Below are 21,631 nucleotides of genomic sequence, written 5' to 3' on the forward strand. Positions count from 1 at the left end.
CTGGAAGCAAGGAGAAAGCCAGGGGGACTAGCAGCACCAATAGTTCCAATATGCACCCTTGCATCACAGATAAAAAGACAAAAATAATCACGCTGATCCCACAGCGAATATTAAATGCTAAATGTGTCTAGAGATGAAAAGCGCCACAAGTGCACCACAAATTGCAGGCGCGCAAAGCCCAATACTCCATCTGTTCCTTCATACACCACCTAAAATATAGGACATCACTTCTCACAGCTGTCAGACGGTGGGACGATGAGGTTGTTGGCTGGAGCCCTACGGTAGACATTTTTCTTCTGATACACCGGGGAAGAGCAAGAGAACACACTGCCCTTCCCAGTGAAACAGAATCAGAATACCAGGCATTCACCGACAGTAGCCTCATGAGTGCGCTCCAGAATCCTGAGATGAATTGTGACCCTCCAGCTGAGATATAATAATAATAATAGAATTATAATAATAATGGCTGGTAGACCAAAAAAGACAGAACATGTGTTGAAAATAAATACATTTTAAATCGTTTATGACCGGGGAGGAAGGCAGTCCCTTGCACGGTATGAACCGAGCCATCTTGATGAATACATCCACCACAACCCACGCAGGTTTTATTCCTCGCACATCCAGGAATTCGCAGATGAAGTCTGTGATGATCGTAACCCAAGTCTTTTGGGGTATGAGCATGTTCATTAAAACCCCATGGGTCACCCCAGTTGTTTTTGTCCCTGAAAACAAACGTAGCAGGACGAGACATTTTCCTCAACAGAATTGAGGCACACCCAGCGACCAACACCATTGGTGTAACATTTCTCCTGTCTGCTTGGTTCCTGGGGGGAGCACTGACCGAATCCTGACACCACTGTAATGCATTCAATCACACCTTATCAATAGAAAGGAAGCGCCTGTCCTCTACATACGGTAATCCCTCTAATGGTATCACAGGCAGCTTCTCCAGTACTTAGGGATGGGCTTGCACTCGGATCTCTTGCCACACGATGGAGTTTGGGAATTTGGACAGAGGAAACGCTGAGATGGCAGTTACTTCAGGAGAACGCGATAAGGCATCAGCTTTTCTGTTCCGTGAGGCCGGGCGGTATTTGATCACAAAGTCAAACGTAATGCAAAACAGGTGCCATCATGATCAGCAGGCCAGAACACACTGAAGCAGCACAGTTTCTTTTTACTTTGAATATTAGTGAAATTGGATCTGTACAAGGTTCCTGGTGCCCATTTACTGCTGCATAACCAGGCCTGGTTGCATATTTATATATCCCATATAATTCTGGATTATGTACACTTTGAATTGGTTTTACAAACAGTTGACGCACACCAGGGCATTTATTTCTATATTCTTTTTTTCTGTTTACCAACATAGACCATGTCATATGACATGCATACAGGCATGTTGTTGAACAATGGTAGTATTATTTCTAAAAGATTATCTCCTGTGGAGGAGACACATCATACGTTTATTTGTTTGTATCATAATTGTTCACAGTGAGAGGCCCTGAAGATGGACTCCCCAGTCCTAATGCATTGGCCAACACAGGATGCCTTGCAAAAACATTGAAATAAACAAAAATCTAATACAAAAATCTACATTATTTTTAAAAAGGGAGAGTTGGATCTAATGAGCCTTGTGTGAATGTTTCTCACCTGCAGTAGTTATACACTACAGGGGTGCAGCCAGAACTGCGAGTGCTTCCCACAGTAGTTTTTGATCATTTGATAGTGGTAAATCTGCCATAAGTAGCCGCTGAACCCTTCTCTGTGTGTTCCATCGTGTGCCATTTTCTCCTCTGCCTCACCTATCGCACTTTCTGTCCTTCCTGGAAGTAGTGGTGTGCTTTTAGAGGAGTGCCAACACCTAGGAGTTGTAGTAAAAACAGAACTGAAGCCAACGGACGCTGCGCGCACTATGTGTGCCTTCAGTGACGTCGACATCGAGACAGAGGCCTCCGAGGGACATCAAGATCAGAGCCCTCTGCTGGAAAACTCTTCCGAAGCAGCTAAGCTGGATATTGGAAATATCTTAAGATAAGGAATAGGTGGGCAGAACATGCAGTCGTAAGAACGTTACCAGTGGCAAGTAACTTGTTCATCCAGTGAGTACACACAATGAGCAGATCAAGGTGACCTGCTTTGGGAAGCCTACTACAGCATGGTTTTAGCACACACATACTCTGGGTTCTTGGACTTCAAGATCTAGCACCTCTGTGTGGGAAAAGGTTGGTAAACAACTATTCCAGGTAAACCAGCAGCCTTCGCTGTGGCACACCTACAACAATCCCACTGCACCCGCCACTCATCAGAACCTTCCACAAGAGAGACCACGAAAAATGAGATAAATAGCCCATGGAAGCCCACACCCATCACTAAGACAGCGCAATATACCCACCCATGCCCGGCGCATCCTAGGACACTTTTCACCGAGAGACCATGAATGACAAGACCCCGCCGTCTGCTCTGAACGGGGATCACACCAGCCATACAACTCCGAAGGCCACAGTGTGTATAATCCCTGAAGTCCTTCGGTATGTAGACCTACACCACATATGTGGACACAGGCTGCAGGCACGACCAAGCACCCATGCACCATAGAATGCAGCTACAGCTAGGCTTTCCGGTCTAGCAGCACATACAACTGTCCACATTGAAACACCAGACGTACCTCAACACCTCTGCCACTAGCATACAGCGACTACAAACAAAAAGAAATTCAGTATAGCCAGCCACACACCGAATCTCTCAACAATAGCTCTCCATTACAACCTCCAACAGCGCCCTCCTACATGCCTAGACCATTCAGGCTGCTTAGTCGAGCCAGGCCAGCCACCCAAGTCCAACAAAAAATATATATAACACACACACACCTCCTAACCTAAACCTCTAACTTTCCTTGACATATGGACTACGGTCACGGAGGGCGTTCCATTCCGGTAAAAGCACATTGAGGTCATACAAATGGGGAAGAGCGCTATAAAAATAACCAAATACAATATAATACATCATCATCATCTTCCCCTGTATTTTCAGAGCACCCAATGTCCAATCAGCACAAATCACACTGTGTACATGTTTACACAAGACTTTCTGGGGCCTGGGGCCAAAATACCTTCAGCTATCCCTCCGCAAATACCTCCCCACTCGAGCTCTTCGCTCCTCGACCTCCAACTCCCTGCGGGTCAATTGTTTTTCAAAGAAACGAGCTGGGGGTAGATCTCTTTCTTCGGCTGGGGCCTCCCTCTGGAACAGCCTCCCTGCCACTCTAAAACATGAGGAGAACCATCTCCGGTTTCGGGAGAACCTCAAGACCTTCCTCTTTGCTTCTGACTTTGCTCCCCCTCTCCCTTGCTGCTCTCTTGGCACTGTGCACCTGGCCACCCTCTGTCCCCTGGGCTCAGGTACCTGTTCACCCTGCTAACATCCTGCACTGCCTCCTGGCCACTCCTTGCACTGGGGACTGTATCTGTACCCATACAGCCCCGCCCCCCACTTTTCCTTATCAGACTTACCCAGTCTGCTGCCTTAAACACAGCACTTGCCGGCTGCACTACCACTGTTTATTGCCTCCATGTTCTATTTATTATTTTTTTATCTACTCCGCACTTCCAATCTCCCCCTTCCATGCAGTTTTTCCCTGTTCCCTTTCCCATGCACTTGCGTGTACTCGATGGCACTGGGCCTAGTAAGATCGTCGTTATGTGTTCTCCCGTTCCCCTCCCTTGCATTGACAAATAAAATATCATATCATACATTGGCTGAATTGATCATTGCATATACCAATATTCCTATTGCAGTCAGAATCGTGTAGCCTCAAGGAAAATTCGGAGAGATACAAACATGATAAGAACGCTTAAAAAGTTGACAATCACATTCATTCTAACAAAGAAATCAAGACAGTCACCCACTACCTAGAACACATCAATCGCCTCTGTTACAGGAATCAGTTTACTCCAGAGTAAAGACAGAAAATAAACAGATTTACCATACAAATGTAGGTTCTACTAAAGATTTATTTGTAATGTAACACAGCAACATATTGGCTGAAGTGCAATATTCTTTTAATCAGCATTTCATTCAATGTGTGAATACCAGTGGGTAACGTTTAAATTCAGCTTGTCAGTTTTCCAGGATTACTTTAATTTGGTAAACATTTGTGTCCACTATTCCTGCTCAGAATTCAGAGAGCACGGCTATGATATCATTACACCCAAAACACGTTCATTTCAGACAGAAAGGCACCATTTCATTTCCATGTTTTCATGGATTTCATTGTCTCACAATTTATTCCATGTGTCCTTTCTACTCTATTCATAAAATGTCACTTTTCTAAAACACACGTCCACATAATATAATGGAACTCTTGACTTCTTCCCCAGGCCCTTCACACCAGGCCAGTTTCTTATAAGACAGTGCTTTGACAGAGGGCCTTCACCCTCCCGCTTATGTAACTGCACCTCCATATTGTAGATATAGGAAACCGTGAAATACACCAGAAGGGATCCTGAGAAGAGTCTTGGCAACAGTGTAATACACTAGAGGGGATCCTGAGGAGAAGAGTGTTCCACTAGAGACGGGCAATAGTGTAATACACTAGAGGGGATCCTGAGGAGAAGAGTGTTCCACTAGAGACAGGCAATAGTGTAATACACTAGAGGGGATCCTGAGGAGAAGAGTGTTCCACTAGAGACAGGCAATAGTGTAATACACTAGAGGGGATCCTGAGGGGAAGAGTGTTCCACTAGTGTTCCACTAGAGATGGGCAATAGTGTAACACACTAGAGGGGATCATGAGGGGAAGAGTGTTCCTCTAGAGAGAGGCAACAGTGTAATACACTAGAGGGAATCCTGAGGGGGAAGAGTGTTCCACTAGAGATGGGCAATAGTGTAATACACTAGAGGGGGTCCTGAGGAGAAGAGTGTTCCACTACAGATAGGCAATGGTGTAATACACCAGAGGGGGTCCTGAGGAGAAGTGTGTTCCACTACAGATAGGCAATAGTGTAATACACTAGAGGGAGTCCCGAGGAGAAGAGGGTTCCACTAGAGATAGGCAATGGTGTAATACACCAGAGGGGGTCCTGAGGGGAAGAGTGTTCCACTAGACATGGGCAATAGTGTAATACACTAGAGGGGGTCCTGAGGGGAAAAGGAGTGGAGTGTCGCAGAATGTGCTGCCAAAGCCTTTTCACATGTGTGTTGCCAAGCTTAGTCTAATTAGCCATATGAGAATCCAACTTTCTCCCAGTGTATTAAGGAGGGCTCCAATGTGGAATGTTTTAATCCATATGTTGTGAAGTTGAAAGTAATATTACTTTATGGGGGTGTAAAAGTAGGATTCTCATTTTCAGTAGAATTTTTTTACTTAAGCTGAAAGAAATGTAATTGTTTGTTTTTCACGCATCTCTGTATCTAGCAATTCATGTAAAAGAAAATATGCCTTCTTCCTTTAGAGTTTCTCTACATATCAGTCAGTAACACCTGTAGAACACCTCCGAGTGGTGAAGCGTGGCTGGTATCACCGGGCTGAACATATCCATTGAACTGAGGGGTGAAATCAGGAAAGCCGGCAGCTATGTGCCCATTGCTTCCGATGTTATAGCTGGGAGCATTGCTACTTTTACATTGAGAGCGTTTGAAAATTCTTGGGGAGTAAATGTGATCAATACACCGCTTATCTGTAGGGCTGGGATTAAGAGATGCCTTCTTTAAAAAAACTAAGAAAGCTTTCTCTACGGTACTTATTCATCCAAAGGTCACATGGTCTGTGGTGGCGTGCATTCTTAGAAGGCATTCCAGATAGGAGGAGCTAAAACCCAAAAAGCTACACCACCTGGTTACCTTCTGAAACAAGAAATCCTCGTCTAGAGGGGTAGAACTAAAAATACAGGCAGGACAAGGGTGGAAGGATGGACTGCAGAAAAGGGGGAAAGTGTGCCATACAGTACACAATGGGATAGACACAGCACCTTAAACCCAATGAGCGGTCACATGACCTCTCGCATTAGCCAGTGCAGATTGTAACAGACCAGAGTGATATGGTCACATTTCTGAACACCTGAAAGAAGCAGGTTGGCACGTTCTGTGCCACCTGAAGTTAGTCACATATGCCAGGGTGCACAGAATAAATGGCATCGCCATAGTCACGTCTGGAAATAATGAGGGCTATAGCAAGTGAGTATGAAGGTTAAGAAATGGGAGGTTATTGTGCAGCAACTTAAAGGAATAGTGCGCTCTAAAATTGCCTTAAGAGATGGGCAATAGTCTAAAACATACTTTAAACATATTTTTAATGAAAGTTCCTATGTAAACACTTTTGAGCAAACGAGGCTCAAAGCGTTTACATGGGAGCATCCATTTTGCCATTTCAGGCAGCCTCCTCAGCTCATGTTAAGCTCTGCCCTGGAGGCACTAAACAAGCAGCAAAAGCCCCCTACTGGGAGCTTTTGTTTACGGCAGCCAGAGCAGAGCTGCATGAGCTGAGGAGGCTGCCTTCACTTTCATTTTACGTTTTCGGTGCTCCCCAAGCCCAGGGAAGCACAGAAAACAAAATGAAGGCAAAAAGCAAAGGGACAGCAATTACAAATACAACGTTGTTGTATTTGTGATTGCCTTGGTTGGAAAACCACGGAAATCAAATACAAGAACGTATTTCTGACCGTGGCTCCTGGGCTCCAGGAGACACCAAGCGAAAGCCGCCGCTGTCAGAATAATAACGTTCCTGTATTTGTAAATACAGCGGAATTTGCAAATACAACAATGTTGCATTTCTCACTGCGGCACCTTTCGCTTGGAGTCTCCTGGGCTACCCTGGGGGAGCCCAGGAGACTGAAAGTGAAATCCATGGCAGGCAGAAATAGAACGCGGTTGTATTTAAAAATGCTGCGGTTTTTCTTTCTAAGTTTCTCGGGCTCCCCCGGCTCAGAGGAACGCGAGAAATTTGGAATGAAAATCACAGCGTTTTCAAATAATACAACGTTGTATTTATGTTTGCGGTAGCCTCCGCTTGGAGCCCAGGGGGCTACAAGCAGAAGCCACCGCAAACATAAATACAACATTTTAAAAGCTGCGGTTTTCTTTCTAAGTTTTCCATGCTCCTCCAAACTTGGAAAGAAAACTGCAGCTAGTGCTAAGTTAAAAAAAGAAATAAGCACTTACCCAGATGCAGCTTTCCTGCCTGCAGTCTCTGGTCTCCAGCACCAATGAAGCAAAAGCCACCCAGTGGTAGCTTTTGTTTATTACAGCTGGCTGGCTTTTGCTTCATTAGTGCCGCATGGGCAAGCACAGGAGGCATCCATTTCACAAAATGGATGCCTCCTAGTGCTTCACATTTTTGAGTTTGAGCTTCATTTGCTCAATACTTTACATAGGGACTTTGTTTAAAAATATTTTTTAGATATATTTTTGATTATGGGCCATCTTTTTAGCCAATAATATTTTAGAGCACACTATTCTTTTAATCTGGGAATAAACTGCTGCCAGCCACAGCATCTCAGATACAAGTGAGAGCTCACAGGCAGATGGCGTGAGCACCAAGCTCGGAGGAATGTCAGGGAAGCATGCCAAGTGCCCGGTGCAACCCCAACAACCAATATATACTGGTCAGTCACTGAGAAACCATTCACTCGTTCACAGTTATCAGACAGCTGGTATAGTGATACCTTTGCTGAGCTCCCAAATAAGCAGAAGAGGATCATCCTGTTAATAAGGGACTCTGATATCAAATGCAGCATCGTAACCGCTAATGTTCTATTATCCTGCAAGGATTTTACAAAGGATAAGTCTGAATCCCAGTGCAGGCATCTCATAGATTAAGCAGGAGCTGATGATTAATGGCGTCAAAGCAAACAGAGAGGTCCAAGAGAATTAGAAAGGTTTCCCACAATCACTTCACCAACGCGGGCTCTCATCTGCATATGTTCTCTTGCACCATCTACACAAATGACTACTCATTTAGTGCTAGGTGGCCACTTAGAAAATAATTCATAGGACAGTTCCCCAAATAAATCCAAAGAGTGTCTATAGTTATTGATTCAACTACTGAGTCTTTAAACTTTTTCAAAATGCTGTTGCACATTAATCTGCATGAGTTCCTTAGGCAAAGTGTTGTATAGGATGGGTACCTTAGTACAGAAAGTCTCCTTTTAGAATATTCCAGAAGGTCTGCATTTGAAATAGCAGGAATTCAACCAATCATATTCAGCCACCATTTGTGTGCCAAAGGAAACTGGGAACAGCTGTGGTGATAAGTTCACAGTTTTAGTAAATAGCCATGCCAAAGTCAGGCCCATTGAAGAATCACCACCTCCTCTCTGAAGCTTCAATTGCAGAGGGGACTTCACCACATGTCCTCTCGTCTGGCAGATGAGAACACTGGAGTATTTTCCACATTCACTACACTGCAATCATGCCTCACACATGTTTATCTGGTGCCTAATAAGGTTACTGTTCACAATGCAGCTCTTTCCATGTTCTGCACACGAAATTTCTGGGCTCACATGACGTTTCTCAACTGTATGTGTTCGCTGGTGGTGCTTAAGGTCTTGTTTCCAAGCAAACCCTTTCCCATTCAGTGCACTCATGAGGTTTCTCACTTGTATGTGTTCTCTGGTGACGAGTAAGAGCTTGTTTCCCAGCAAACCCTTTCCCACATTCAGTGCACTCATGAGGTTTCACACCTGTATGTGTTCTCTGGTGACGAGTAAGATCTTGTTTCCCAGCAAACCCTTTCCCACATTCAGTGCACTCATGAGGTTTTACACCTGTATGTGTTCTCTGGTGGCTAGTAAGAGCTCCCTTCAGAGCAAACCCTTTCCCACATTCAATGCAATCATGAGGTTTCTCGCTTGTATGTGTTCTCTGGTGACGAGTAAGATCGTGTTTCGCAGCAAACCCTTTGCCGCATTCAGTGCACACATGAGGTTTCTCTCCTGTATGTATTCTCTGGTGACAAATAAGTTGTCCCTTCTGAGCAAACCCTTTTCCACATTCAGTGCACTCATGAGGTTTCTCACCCGTGTGTGTTCTCTGGTGAAGAGTAAGATCGTGTCTCCGAGCAAACCCTTTCCCACATTCAGTGCATTCATGAGGCTTCTCACCTGTGTGCGTTCTCTGGTGAAGAGTAAGATCTTTCTTCAGAGCAAACCCTTTCCCACATTCAGTGCACACATGAGGTTTATCACCTGTATGTGTTCTCTGGTGGCGAATAAGAGCTCCCTGCTGAGCAAACCTTTTCCCGCATTCAGTACACACATGAGGTTTCTCACCTGTATGTGTTCTCTGGTGACGAGTAAGATCTTGTTTCCCAGCAAACCCTTTCCCACATTCAGTGCATTCATGAGGCGTCTCACCTGTATGTATTCTCTGGTGACGAGCAATATCTTGTTTACCAGCCAACCCTTTCCCACATTCAGTGCACTCATACAGTTTCTCACCTGTATGTGTTCTCTGGTGGCGAATAAGATGTCCCTTCTGAGCAAACCCGTTCCCACATTCAGTGCACACATGAGGTTTCTCACCTGTATGTGTTCTCTGGTGGATAGTAAGATCTCCCTTCAGAGCAAACCCTTTCCCACATTCAGTGCACTCATGAGGTTTCTCACCTGTATGTGTTCTCTGGTGGGTTATAAGACTTCCCTTCTCAGCAAACCCTTTCTCGCATTCAGTACACACATGAGGTTTCTCGCCTGTATGGGTTCTCTGGTGGTGAATAAGACGTCTCTTCAGAGCAAACCCTTTGCCACATTCAGTGCACTCATGAGGTTTCTCATCTGTATGTGTTCTCTGGTGACGAGTAAGATCTTGTTTCCTAGCAAACCCTTTCCCACATTCAGTGCACCCATACAGTTTCTCACCTGTATGTGTTCTCTGGTGGCTAATAAGATGTCCCTTCTGAGCAAACACTTTCCCACATTCAGTGCACACATAAGGTTTCTCACCTGTATGTGCTCTCTGGTGGATAGTAAGAGCTCCCTTCAGAGCAAACCCTTTCCCACATTCAGTGCACACATGAGGTTTCTCACCTGTATGTGTTCTCTGGTGGCTAATAAGACCTTCCTTCCTAGCAAACCCTTTCCCACATTCAGTACACACATGAGGTTTCTCGCCTGTATGTGTTCTCTGGTGGTGAATAAGACCTCCCTTCTGAGCAAACCCTTTCCCACATTCATTGCACACATGATGTTTCCCACCTGTATGTGTTCTCTGGCGACGAGTAAGATCTTGTTTCCCAGCAAACCCTTTCCCACATTCAGTGCACAGGTGATGTGTTTCACCTGTATGCATTGTTTGGGGGCAGACAGGTGTATCATGCAAATGGACACTATTCTCAAATTCAGTGAACGGATAAGGTTGTTCACCCATGTTCGCACGTGGGCAATATCTATGTTCTTGAGATGGCAACTTTTCCCCTATTCTGTGCATGTGCACGGTTTCTTGTCAGTTTATTGTGTCAGGTGCTAAATAAGAGGACACGTCCCACTGAATCTTTTGCCAAATTCAGAGCACAAATGAGCTCTCTCGTGTAAAGAACATTTCTGGTGACAAACACGATTTTTCCTCTGACTGAAAGTTTTAAAACATTCAGCCCAAGGATACATTTTGTCCAGTCACATTAGAAACTACCTTTACATTCAGAATGCATATAAAATAACACTCACATGTGTGTTATCAGGAATACTAGTAAAAAAAAATGTATTTTCTTACTGCACATCAAACATTGTGGCTGTCATGCCCACTATCCCTCAACCCCAGGATTGACAGAAGAAACAAGCTTGGTTACTGGATGTAACCAGGAAGGAGTTGCATGGACAGAAGCCTGACAGCTGGAATCCAAACTTGCACACTTGTCAGGTGCTTGGAAGTTGCATATTCTAATAATGACGCTTTCCACTGCATTAGTCCAGAGAATCTAACAATCACTGCGGTTGTATTTCTGGGGCATCAGTCACCTGTTAAAATAAAAGGAGAATGTTTCAACACAATCACAGGCATCACATGTAAAAGGCAGACTGGTTCTCAGTAGTAGTGATGTGCACTAGTTAATTACTCACACAATAGCTTATAAGACTTTGAATACTAGGGTGCCATCTATTGGGGACACAAAGTCTAGACGGCAGAGTAGTGGTTCTCTGATGATAACATAATCTGATGGAGGCAAATGCAGCAGGAACAGAGGAATTGATTTTTACGAAGACCATTTTAGTATCCAAGAATAGGAGAATGAAACACAGGGTGAACACAATTTAAGTGGGAACTTTAATGATCAGGGCCGTGCATATACATTCTACCATTTTATTTATTCAGACATGACTAAAGTAGTTTGAAAGCGCCACATTTCCATAAACAAACGATAAAGGCAGGTGTTTGACACTAGGTCAGCAGTTTGACACCAATCGGGCACATGTTTGTCTATTTTGTAATCACAGATTACTGTCTTACATTTAGGCAAATGTATATTCACCCAAACACAGACTGATAGAAAGCAATAAGGCAAATTGTACGGTAGACTCCCCTCCTACTTTTTTATTTATACATATGCCCCATTGCCATGTACTGAAGATAATTTGCCAAAGGGATACTACTTTTGTTGCCTTTTAAATATACCACTGGATAGCGTTCAGGAGGGGGGAGAAACACGGTTTCATTGTTGAGTTGGTGTAAATGGGCCTGTTACTTGCCAATTTCCCATAACCCGGTCCAGACCCCCCTTTTTTGTGGACTCTGATTATTGCACCCTAGGTTGCATCTCAGCAGCCCCTGTACCCTCTGCACTGTGAGCAAGGATTGCTTTCATGACATCTCCAGTAACCAATGGGAATGCAGCCCCAACATTGTAAATAAACAAGAAGAGATCAGCACCATTTACTGATTACACACCAGTTGTTTGTGTCCTATATGGCATAGATCCTGGAATAAGATTTATGTACTTGTGAATAGTATGCATAGTTAGTCACCCCATGATGAGCGGGCCGCCAGTTGTCTGCCTGTCTGTCAGACAGTCCTAGATTATTCGTTGTGTGACAGACTATATGAGAAACTATGAGCATTCCGGTATGGGACCCAAGCAGTAGTTTTAGGAGAACCGATGCAATCATTTCCCTTTTTGGCTTCCCCTTCTTGCAACTTCAAGAAATACAATGTATGTACTTGCGTGCGTGTATGTGCGTGTGCACGCTGATAGGAAAGATTTCCATTTACATGTAATTTTCCCTCCAGTTGGGCCCCCCCCCAACTTTTTGCTGTTGTCGGACCATCTTAGCCTGATTTTTGCCAGTGGAGCCCAGGCTTCTGCTGCACTGCGCTGAATTTTCGATCACTTTGTTATGTGGAAAATGACATGCCCTTGAAGACAGTCAGTACTGGGAGACTTGGTTTCCCTTAGTCTTTCACTTTGTTGCAAGTTCTGTGCAACATGTTTACCAGTGCAGAAAGTACCTTACAGTATAGTGCGCGGGGGTCTTCCTTTCATTTCATTTTCTAAGGCCCTAGACACCCTCAAATGATTTATGTTGAACTACAGATGTGCCTTGGACAGAGCTGTTGACAACTGTTAATTTCACATATGTTTAACCCTTTCTTTCGGTCCATATCGCGTTTACCACGTTTGGCCTTGGACAGTGGCTTGGCCCCAAAATAGCCATTCCACAAGATCTTTTGTTCTTTCCTTTGGCCATCTTGTCCCTTTGCCTTCCCCAGGTGGAGCTGACACGGGCCAGTGCTTATTTGGTCATGCATTCTCCCACGAAACTGCAACCTTTCGCAGGCTTCTGCATGCCTTGTGTTTGTGCCTCCAGGATGTGGGCTGGACTGTCTAGTTCCAATACACATCCTGGGTGCCAGAGAGTCTGGTGTGCTGGGAATGACTGGGACCACCGCGGTCCGTGATTGGTCCACGTCTGGCATGGCTGTATGTGAGCAGGTCTCTCATTGGGTCCTCTTCATTTTGGCACGAAGGAGTTTCTGGATAATATAAGGGCCCAAACACCCACACCAGGTCAATCTCTTGAGTTCTCACTGAACCTAGGATAGGACCCATGCATCCTGAAGCTAAGAAGCTGAGTCAAGGAACCGCTGGTGACTCACTGGAAAGTTTGGCACCATGAGCCTGCTGTTGTCCCGCAGGACCCTTCTGACTCTGATCGAACTAGGTCTGCAAAGGCGCTTCAACCCATTTAAATAGTGGGAACAACTATTCACAGCACCTCCACCTTTACCTGCAAGTGAGCCTTTTCGGATGTGTCCCTGGGCCAACCAGTGAACTGACCAGCTTGCGCAGGACCTTTGCCCCGGACCTGCCACCACCTCGAGTTAACTCTTGAGACTTTGGAGATTGTAAGTACTGGTCCAAGGCACTCTCTAGCCGTGTTTCATACACCTAGGTGCCCTAGGTCTGGAATTAGGAGAGTATGCCTGAACCCGTGTACACATGGGCACCGTGTCGCCCAACTTCATGGGTGCACTGCTGCTGTGCCTTCCTCTGCCTTGCGACGAGATGCAGTGACATTGAGTTGATCCCTTCACCAGGAGAGGAGAAATCGCCACTGTCTTCACTAGTGGGAAAAGGACCTTGGTAATGAGCTAGCGGCACTCCCAAATGACAAAAAACATATGAATATATTTTTTGACTTCCTTAATCTTGATAAATTACACTGATTTGTGTTTCTTCACACCAGTTGTGATTTATTCTTCAATCAATCTCTTTACTCAATTGTCGTTATTTTCAACTTTGCCTAGACAAGGGCCCATGCATTTCGTACATCACAGTCTTTCATCAGGGCCGGTTCCATCTTTATCAAGAAGCTCGAAATCATGATATTGAAAGAACCAAAGTAAAACTAAAATTAAAATAAATATTTCCATTTCGTCAGAATATTCAGTGTGTTCGCAACTCGCTATTCAAATAAATTCACATTATTCAATGCATTTACCCCAAATAACAAATGGATATTGAAACGATATGAAGCATATACATACGTATTGTGGAGTACCCATGTAGCGGTGCACCAAAAAGGAAAGTAAAAAAAGTCCTGTTAAATGCTGTACATATGGTAACTGACTCATAATTTGTTCTGTAGAGTGAATAATCTACCTATATTGAAAATCTCTCTACTGACCGACATACTTAGTAAGTGTAGCTTACGTTCTGTGAAGGAGTCTCCGTCATCCACGGAGAAAGAATGTTCAGCTATGCTATCTTTGTGTCCGCTCGTCACTGTTAATAAGGGCTAAATGTAAAACTTGTCTGTCACTATCATGTATTTAGATGACAGTATAAAGTGCATCTTACCCAAAGGTTTGGCATTATGTAGACTTCGTGCGGGGCACTGTACGAATTCTTCCTGCTGGCTGTGCCGATAATCGTATGCACGTCCTAGGTGTAAATCAGCACTCGTTTAATACGTGTACATGCCTTATATTGTGAATAGAATAGTGTATAACTATAGAGTTCGAAATACTCAAATCGCATTCCTGCAGTGAAACGCCAACACCACAGCAAAAAAGTCTGTAGTTGTGCGTTCCTGTAAATGTAAACTCATGGTTACCATGGAGCTGGACCATGTGTTCAGGACAGCCATGTTGGGGTGGGAAAAGTGAAGTGAATATCCAACAAAATAGTGCATATATGTTGACACATAGTTCGTATAGAACAAACTCATCAGAATATTGTCTAGATGCATAGGACAGTGTAAAAATATAAATATAATTGTGACCCCTACTAGGTCATGGCTGATCTGTATTATCTAGGGAGTGCAGCCCACACTGCTGGCTCATTAGCCATGGCCCTTTTCTCACTATTTTGGAGTGCTGTTCACGGAGTCACCTTTTTTACTGGGTTTGCACCCCACGCAGACACAAATTCAACAAATAATTAAGGAATACATTGAAAAAATTGCTGTGCACACCCCCCACTCTTATAAATTACATCTGTGTATTTCTTTGAGTGGACGCACCCCTAACATGTTTTATGAGGAAATTGATCATCTTACAGAGAATAGAGCAACCACACTCGGCTTCACAGCTGACAAAGCAGATGCGATCCTAAGACTGATCAAGGAGACGACTATATCAAGAACAGCTACTACTAATCCGCAAAGCAAAATCAAGCACTTACAATACGCAATTCACAAAACAATTAATAGGAAACTTAACTCAGCTACATTAGGAAGATATTACAAAGCTCAAAGGATTCCGAGAGGACTAAGGGTTCCGTTATGACCAACCCTTTGTAAAGAAAGCAAAGATTTTGTGGCCAGATGGGAGCAGATATTGAACAAATGTTCCCTGGACTTAACTCTATTGACTATTCAAGAATTATCTAACAACATAGCACAACTTGACAAAGAAATTGAAACATTGAGTTAAGAAATCACTGATTTGACGGATGCGGCTTCTTTCAGCGAAATATTGTTAGACATTAATACCAAATTAGAGGGATACACAGATCTAGAAGCCTGTAAGGTTAAGAAATTTAAGCGGGATACATATGAATATTTAAATAATCAGGTCTAGACATGGGCCGACAAGTGTCAGCTTCAAGGAGCTAGACCCAGTAAGACATCCACAGATAATAGCAGTTCCAAATCTGATACCACAGAACCAAGAGACAACACAACAACAGATAGTCAAACAGCAAGCACTTCAGGTGCAACAAGAAAAACCACTAATCAAAAAGGAAAAGGACGAGGAGGGGGCCAAGGAAAGAAATCAAGGAATGCAAACCAGATTCCAAACACAGCGGAATTAGTGGTTAACTTATCCAAAAGGAGACTGTCTAATCATGAAATTCAAAGACTTAAAAAAGGTCTGAAGTATGTGCCCACGTATAGTACCAGTAGGTTTAATACTCAAGACGAACTACACAAATTAATACGTAAGCTTAAGCTGAAGGTATTTTTTGTTGAACTTCCACCCTCTACAAATCTGAATCTGGCAGAGAATGAATACAACAGGGTCGCATATGGGGACACTTTTTAGAGACATGGGGTCTTCATTATGCCTGAGATCTTTTGAAGAATGACTCAGATCACTTTACTTGGTTCAGGTGTGTTTACCACTGTAATTCATGATATTTTTTTCTCTGCACCAATGATGAATTCGGCAATGGACTATAAGCTGCTGAGAACCAGATGTAGTAACCACAAGATTCTACAGCTAAAATGTGTGGGGGTGTGGAGTAATGCGTGTGATACTTTTTGTGAATCCAATTTACAGGTTATATACTGAAAACTTGGTGTTAATTATTCAACAACTTGAAGTTACTCTGCGACCCAATTATAACTTAATCGTCTATGAATGTGTCGCACTTCCAGGAGGGTTAGAGGCCCAGACCCCACCTCTAAACTTGAATCATAATGAAGAAAAACACCCTCCTGTATAGGAATGCGCCACACAAAGGAATTGCGTGATTCTGGACAAGTGTTTATTGTCACACTCAGTTCAAAATGCATGCTACATTGATAGCCCTGTATCGGTGACACGTGTTTCAGGGCTCTGTTCCAGAAATTAACAGTTTTATTTGTGCAGTCTGTAGATGCACGTAATAACTGGGTTAAATCCCCTGCATGTTTGTGGTTCTTCAGGTCGTCATAGTAATCTTACGTCGTTGTAGTAGTAAGTTTACTACGACGACGTGAAGAACCACAAACATGCAGGGGATTTAACCCAAAGCACGATTCATTGATCTAGGGTTATCACTGATGTGCATTTTGAACTGGGCGTGACAAACACTTGTTCAGAACGACGCAATTCCTTTGTGTGACGCATTCATATACAGGAGGGTGTTTTTCTTCATTATGATTCAATTTACAGGTTAATGTAGCAAAAACGAGAATCATTTGGCATAAAGGCAATGTTGTGAAATTGAATGCAGATTTCCCGTCTGATTTTACCACCTTTAGCTATGGGAAAAAAACAGTGTACACTAATGATTCCTTTTGCTATTATGTGGGGAATGTAATTAGGCAGTCTTTGGGTCGATCTGCAAATTCTGGTGTTCGGAAAAAACATTTGCATATCTATGATCATGTGATTAGAACCTTTAAGAACAATAGAGCCAGGGAGCTGCGTACCCAAACAAAAACCAGTTTTCCATTGTCTAAAAGATTGAAATTAAGGAAAAAGATTAACAGCAAATGGAAATACAATATCAAGGCTCAACGTGCTGCACTTTATCAGGCAGACAGTGAAAATATGATTTCCTCTTTGAAAGACAACACAGCTAAAACCTTTTGGGCTCTTATGAACAACCAAATTAGCCAGGAACTGTGAGGCCCTTTCCTGCTCTATTTCTGAACTACAATGGGCTGGACATTTTGGGGATCTGTACAAACCAGCACAGTGTCATTTGTTACTCCCAGAGGGTGTACGAGATGCCGTGTGGCTAATTAAGATCCAACAGGCGGATGTTGAAGCTCCGATTCAGAAGGTATCAGCATCTAGGGCGGCAGAACTGAATGGTCTTGCAAACACCGTCTTTAAGCAAAATCATGGTCTCAGGGCAAAAATCGTGTATATACACTTTAATGACATTGTTAGGACTCGCACAATTCCCCTCTCATGGCACATTTCCTTTGTTGTGCCCATCTAGAAGAAAGGTGATCGGTCTTGTCCTAAAAACTATAGGCCAATCGCCCTTACAGATGCAGACTCCAGCTATTCTCTGGAATTATCTTAAAGTATATCCAAGATTGGATTAGGTCTAACAGCATTTTGTCCAGATTTCAATTTGGCTTCAGGAGAGGTGTGGGAACGGATGCTTGTGGTCTGCTCTTGAATGTTATGCAGGCAAAGGCGTGGAGAAAGGGCTCGGTACCAATCTATATCGCCTCCATCGATTTATCGATGGCGTTTGACAAGGTGGACAGATGTGTGCTTTGGGGAAAACTATTTTATTTTTTTACATTTGTAAAGCGTCACACAGCCCAGAGGCATCGGGGCGCTGTTGCACGAAAATGTCTTAGTTGCAGTGCAGGGAGGGGTAGATCGAGGGTGTTACAGCGAGATCCTGTCTACCAAAAGCCAAGAAAAAAGGACGTTTGCATTTACAGAGGTTATACAGTTGACAGGGCCCAGGTGGGGTTTATACAAACAGCATAGTGTTTATCGATTAGGGATGCCTTTGGACCTCCTTTCTATATTAGTTCATTTACATGAGGGGTCAATGCTGCAGGTTAGGCAGGATAATCAGGGCGGTTTATCCCCTTTGATTGATGCCTCGAACGGCCTCCGACAAGGGTGCATATTCGCACACACCATCTTCAACCTCTGTTTCCGATGCCAAAGCTAAACTAGAAGAAGCTGCATTCGCTCCACCAATGGTGGAAGGAGTCAAAATATGTTGGACCGCATATGCAAATGACTGTTTGCTCTTCGACCATACTCCAATTGGTTTACAGCGTTTACTGAGTACATTTAGAGACTACACTGTTGCCAACTTTCTCACCATAAATGAATAAAAGACAGTAATCATACGGTTGCACCCTAGGTCCTATGCAGTGGAGTAACTTTGCTGAAAATGTTGGGGGGGGCCTGTGGGAGGGCGAATGGTGGCTCTTAGGGATTGTTACAGCCAAATTGTTCGTAAAAATGTGGTCGAATGGTAGATTTCACTGAATTCGGTCACCACCATTAGTTCAAAGCCGAAGATACCGAACATGAAGAGCTGGGGTTGCGGGGGCGTCTCCCATTCCCTATGTTTGGTATTTTTGGCTTCAGCAGTTGCTGGGGTGTCCCCTGCGTCCTCAGCATTGGTGGCGTGGGACCCAACAAAAAACGGGACCCTGCAGCGTCAGATCCAACCCGCGTTGGATGGATCTGACGCTCCAGGGTACAGGAGAGGCAGCCGATGGAGAAAAGGTAAGTTGGGGGGCGGCGGGGGGTTTATGGGTGTACTGGCGGTTTGGGGGATATGGGTTTGGTTTTTTGTATCGAGGTAAAAACGTAGTCACAGCGAAAATGACAACTGTCAATTCCGCTGTGATTTTGTAGATCAGTCAAACAACAAAAACACTGAGGGATAATAGACTACACCACACCACAAGAGTCCATTGCTAACGCTCTGTTGTAACTTTCATGATAGGACTGGTGGAGTATCTTTAAAATTCAACTGGGCCCCCACACATCTTCAGCAAGCCTGCCATGCACCCAGTGACACAACATAACATTCACAAACTTACTTCCAATAGAACATACAAACAATGCATTATTTATCATTCATTCAGACACAAAAGACAACACACACATGCTTGCATACACTCTCACTCATACACAAATGCACCCAGCACCTCCATTGACATGTATATGTACATATACAATAACACGTGGAAACAGTGGCGCAACTTCCATTGAGCAGACCAGACTTCATCACCCCTGAAATTTTGGGCTAAATTGACTTGACCTAGCTGAACTATGAAGCCATGGCCGAAAGGACCAGATTCACTGGAATGTCAGCAATTCCCTTGATATTTCCTTTCATTCAAAGGCAGTAGCCATTCGTTAATGCAGTGCAGTGGGTGACCAAGTATACTGGGTATCAATTTCTAAATGCCATATATCTCCAAACTTGGGCTCTGCACAGCACCTTATACGTGTACATGCTGAAAGATTTTTTTCTACAAGATTCTGACAGATCAAAATTAAGGTATGTTTTCCTGTGTTCAAATGGCTCCAAGCAGTGGACTACCAAGCGGGAGAGGCAGTGGAAGGGCAAGCTGACCCCCATGTCTCTTGTAAGAGCCAGAGTGGGACATTTGTCATTGGGACACCTCTCCCGTACGGCACCTCAAAGAGGGTGCCCAACAGCAAAGGTGTCTCGCTGGTAGGACAATGTGCGTGCTGAGCAATTCCTGCTCAGCACGCTCATTGTCCTGGCAGAAGGACACCTTACCCGTTCGGAATGGTAGAGGTGTCCCGCTGCCAGGACAATATCCCAAGGAAGTCCGGGCAGCAGAGGGTCCTCACGTTGGAGGATTAGAATGTGAGCCATAAGGCACTGGTGGGAGGGGGGGGGTACAATAGCAGGGTCTTTTGTCCCTTTAGAAATGAGAATGGGGGGGTGGGGGGAGTGATCAGAAGTGAGAAGGGTGCATAATGTTGCATACTTTATGAAATAATGACTATGGTTATACAACCCAAGGGGGATTTGTTTTGCTCACTTTAATCTACATGATGCTTTTGAGACTTTGCTTGCAGGATGGGGAGAATAAAACTAAAGCCATACTCCCATTGCTCAACATATTTCTATGTCAATGTATATAGCGTATGGTTAGTTTACTATGAAAGGCTAGTTTATTATGTAATGTGGTTTGCTTCCAAGGCATTGCTATAAATAATGAAAGCACATGAAATGTAAAGCAAAACCTTCTTTTTATTAAGTGTATATGGTTTATTACAAATCTTTCACAATCTACAGTTTAATTTTAAAAGATCATACACAGCAGACAAATCCAGCCGAATCAGATACAAACAGTAGTCAATTTACACTTTAACGCTAATCTAAAATAAACATTAAAGTTTTGTGCAGCAGAGTTTTTGTGCAGCAGAGTTTTAGTTGATTTTGCTTAGTTTACCAACTTTTGGTAGTCCTAGTTGTCATCGTTCTCGCTAGGGTGTGCTAACACTTTAAATAATTGTTAGAGGAATTTGGATTTCGCATAATTAAATCTCGTTGTTCCACAATCATATCAAATTCCACCATTTTATTGAGTCTAGGTCGCATAGATCTACGAGGTTACACCTGAGATATATATTTCTTACATCTCTCAATTCTGTGCAGAATAATATCAGGTGACTTAGGGTTTCTTTTTGTTTGCGGAATCTGCATTTTTTACATATTGGTTCTTTATTGTATCTCACCATAGTTGTTTTGTTATGTGAGATATTAAGGGGGTAATTCATAGAATTTAGCGCACAAGTGGCGCACGCGGCTGGCGCACAGTGTGCGCGTGCGAGTGTCTGCGCCAGCCGCGTGCACAGCGTATTCGTGGATTTTAGCTACCAAAACCAGCCGTAGCGCAGTGGCGCAGCGACCATGCAGCAGCGCCAGCTACGCCCCCAAGAATGCCCCTAGCGCAGGGAAAAGCCATCAAAATCCCCAATCCAGCGCAAAGGACAGCGCTAACCCTGTACCAGTATACATGGCCGCCACACAGCACACGGCAAGCGGGGAATGCGTATTACTGGGGTGGGCGGGAAGTTCCACACGCGATTGGCCCTGTGCGAGTGGGGTACATGTATTACTGGGGTTCGCGGGACGTTTCACACGCGAAGGGTCCTGTGCGAGTGGTGTATGTGTATTACTGGGGTTCGCGGGAAATTTTACACGCTAAGGGCCCTGTGCGAGTGGGGTACGTGTATTACTGGGGTGTGCAGGAAGTTTTACACGCGATTGGCCCTGTGCGAGTGGGGTACATGTATTACTGGGGTTCGTGGGACGTTTACATGCGATTCCGCTGTCAAAGCAGGTACGTGTATCTAGTGGAGTGCACGGGGAGTCCCACACGTGAATTGGCAGTGTAGGTCCTCCCAGGTGTGCCCTCCACCCCATCCACGGCCCCTGCAGGCAACCCACAACACAGGGGACTACCCTGCACCCCTGGCCATGCCCCCCAGCCAGCACACGTCACCTTCCACT

The 21,631-nt window shown here is 44.2% G+C and overlaps 1 protein-coding gene across 1 annotated transcript in view; it reads right to left on the reverse strand.

Moving 5' to 3' along the window:
* The window catches only part of LOC138566118 (zinc finger protein 585A-like), a 201,506-nt gene that overhangs the window by 138,450 nt on the left and 41,425 nt on the right, over positions 1–21,631 (reverse strand). Inside the window, exon 3 of the mRNA XM_069643115.1 lies at positions 8,595–10,949. Coding sequence (XP_069499216.1) covers positions 8,595–10,422 — 1,828 coding nt within the window. The 5' untranslated portion in view covers positions 10,423–10,949. The remainder of the gene's footprint in view (positions 1–8,594; positions 10,950–21,631) is intronic.

Source organism: Ambystoma mexicanum, chromosome 2p (genome assembly GCF_040938575.1).
Source record: "Ambystoma mexicanum isolate Mex_15411 chromosome 2p, UKY_AmexF1_1, whole genome shotgun sequence".
NCBI classification, from domain to species: domain Eukaryota; kingdom Metazoa; phylum Chordata; class Amphibia; order Caudata; family Ambystomatidae; genus Ambystoma; species Ambystoma mexicanum.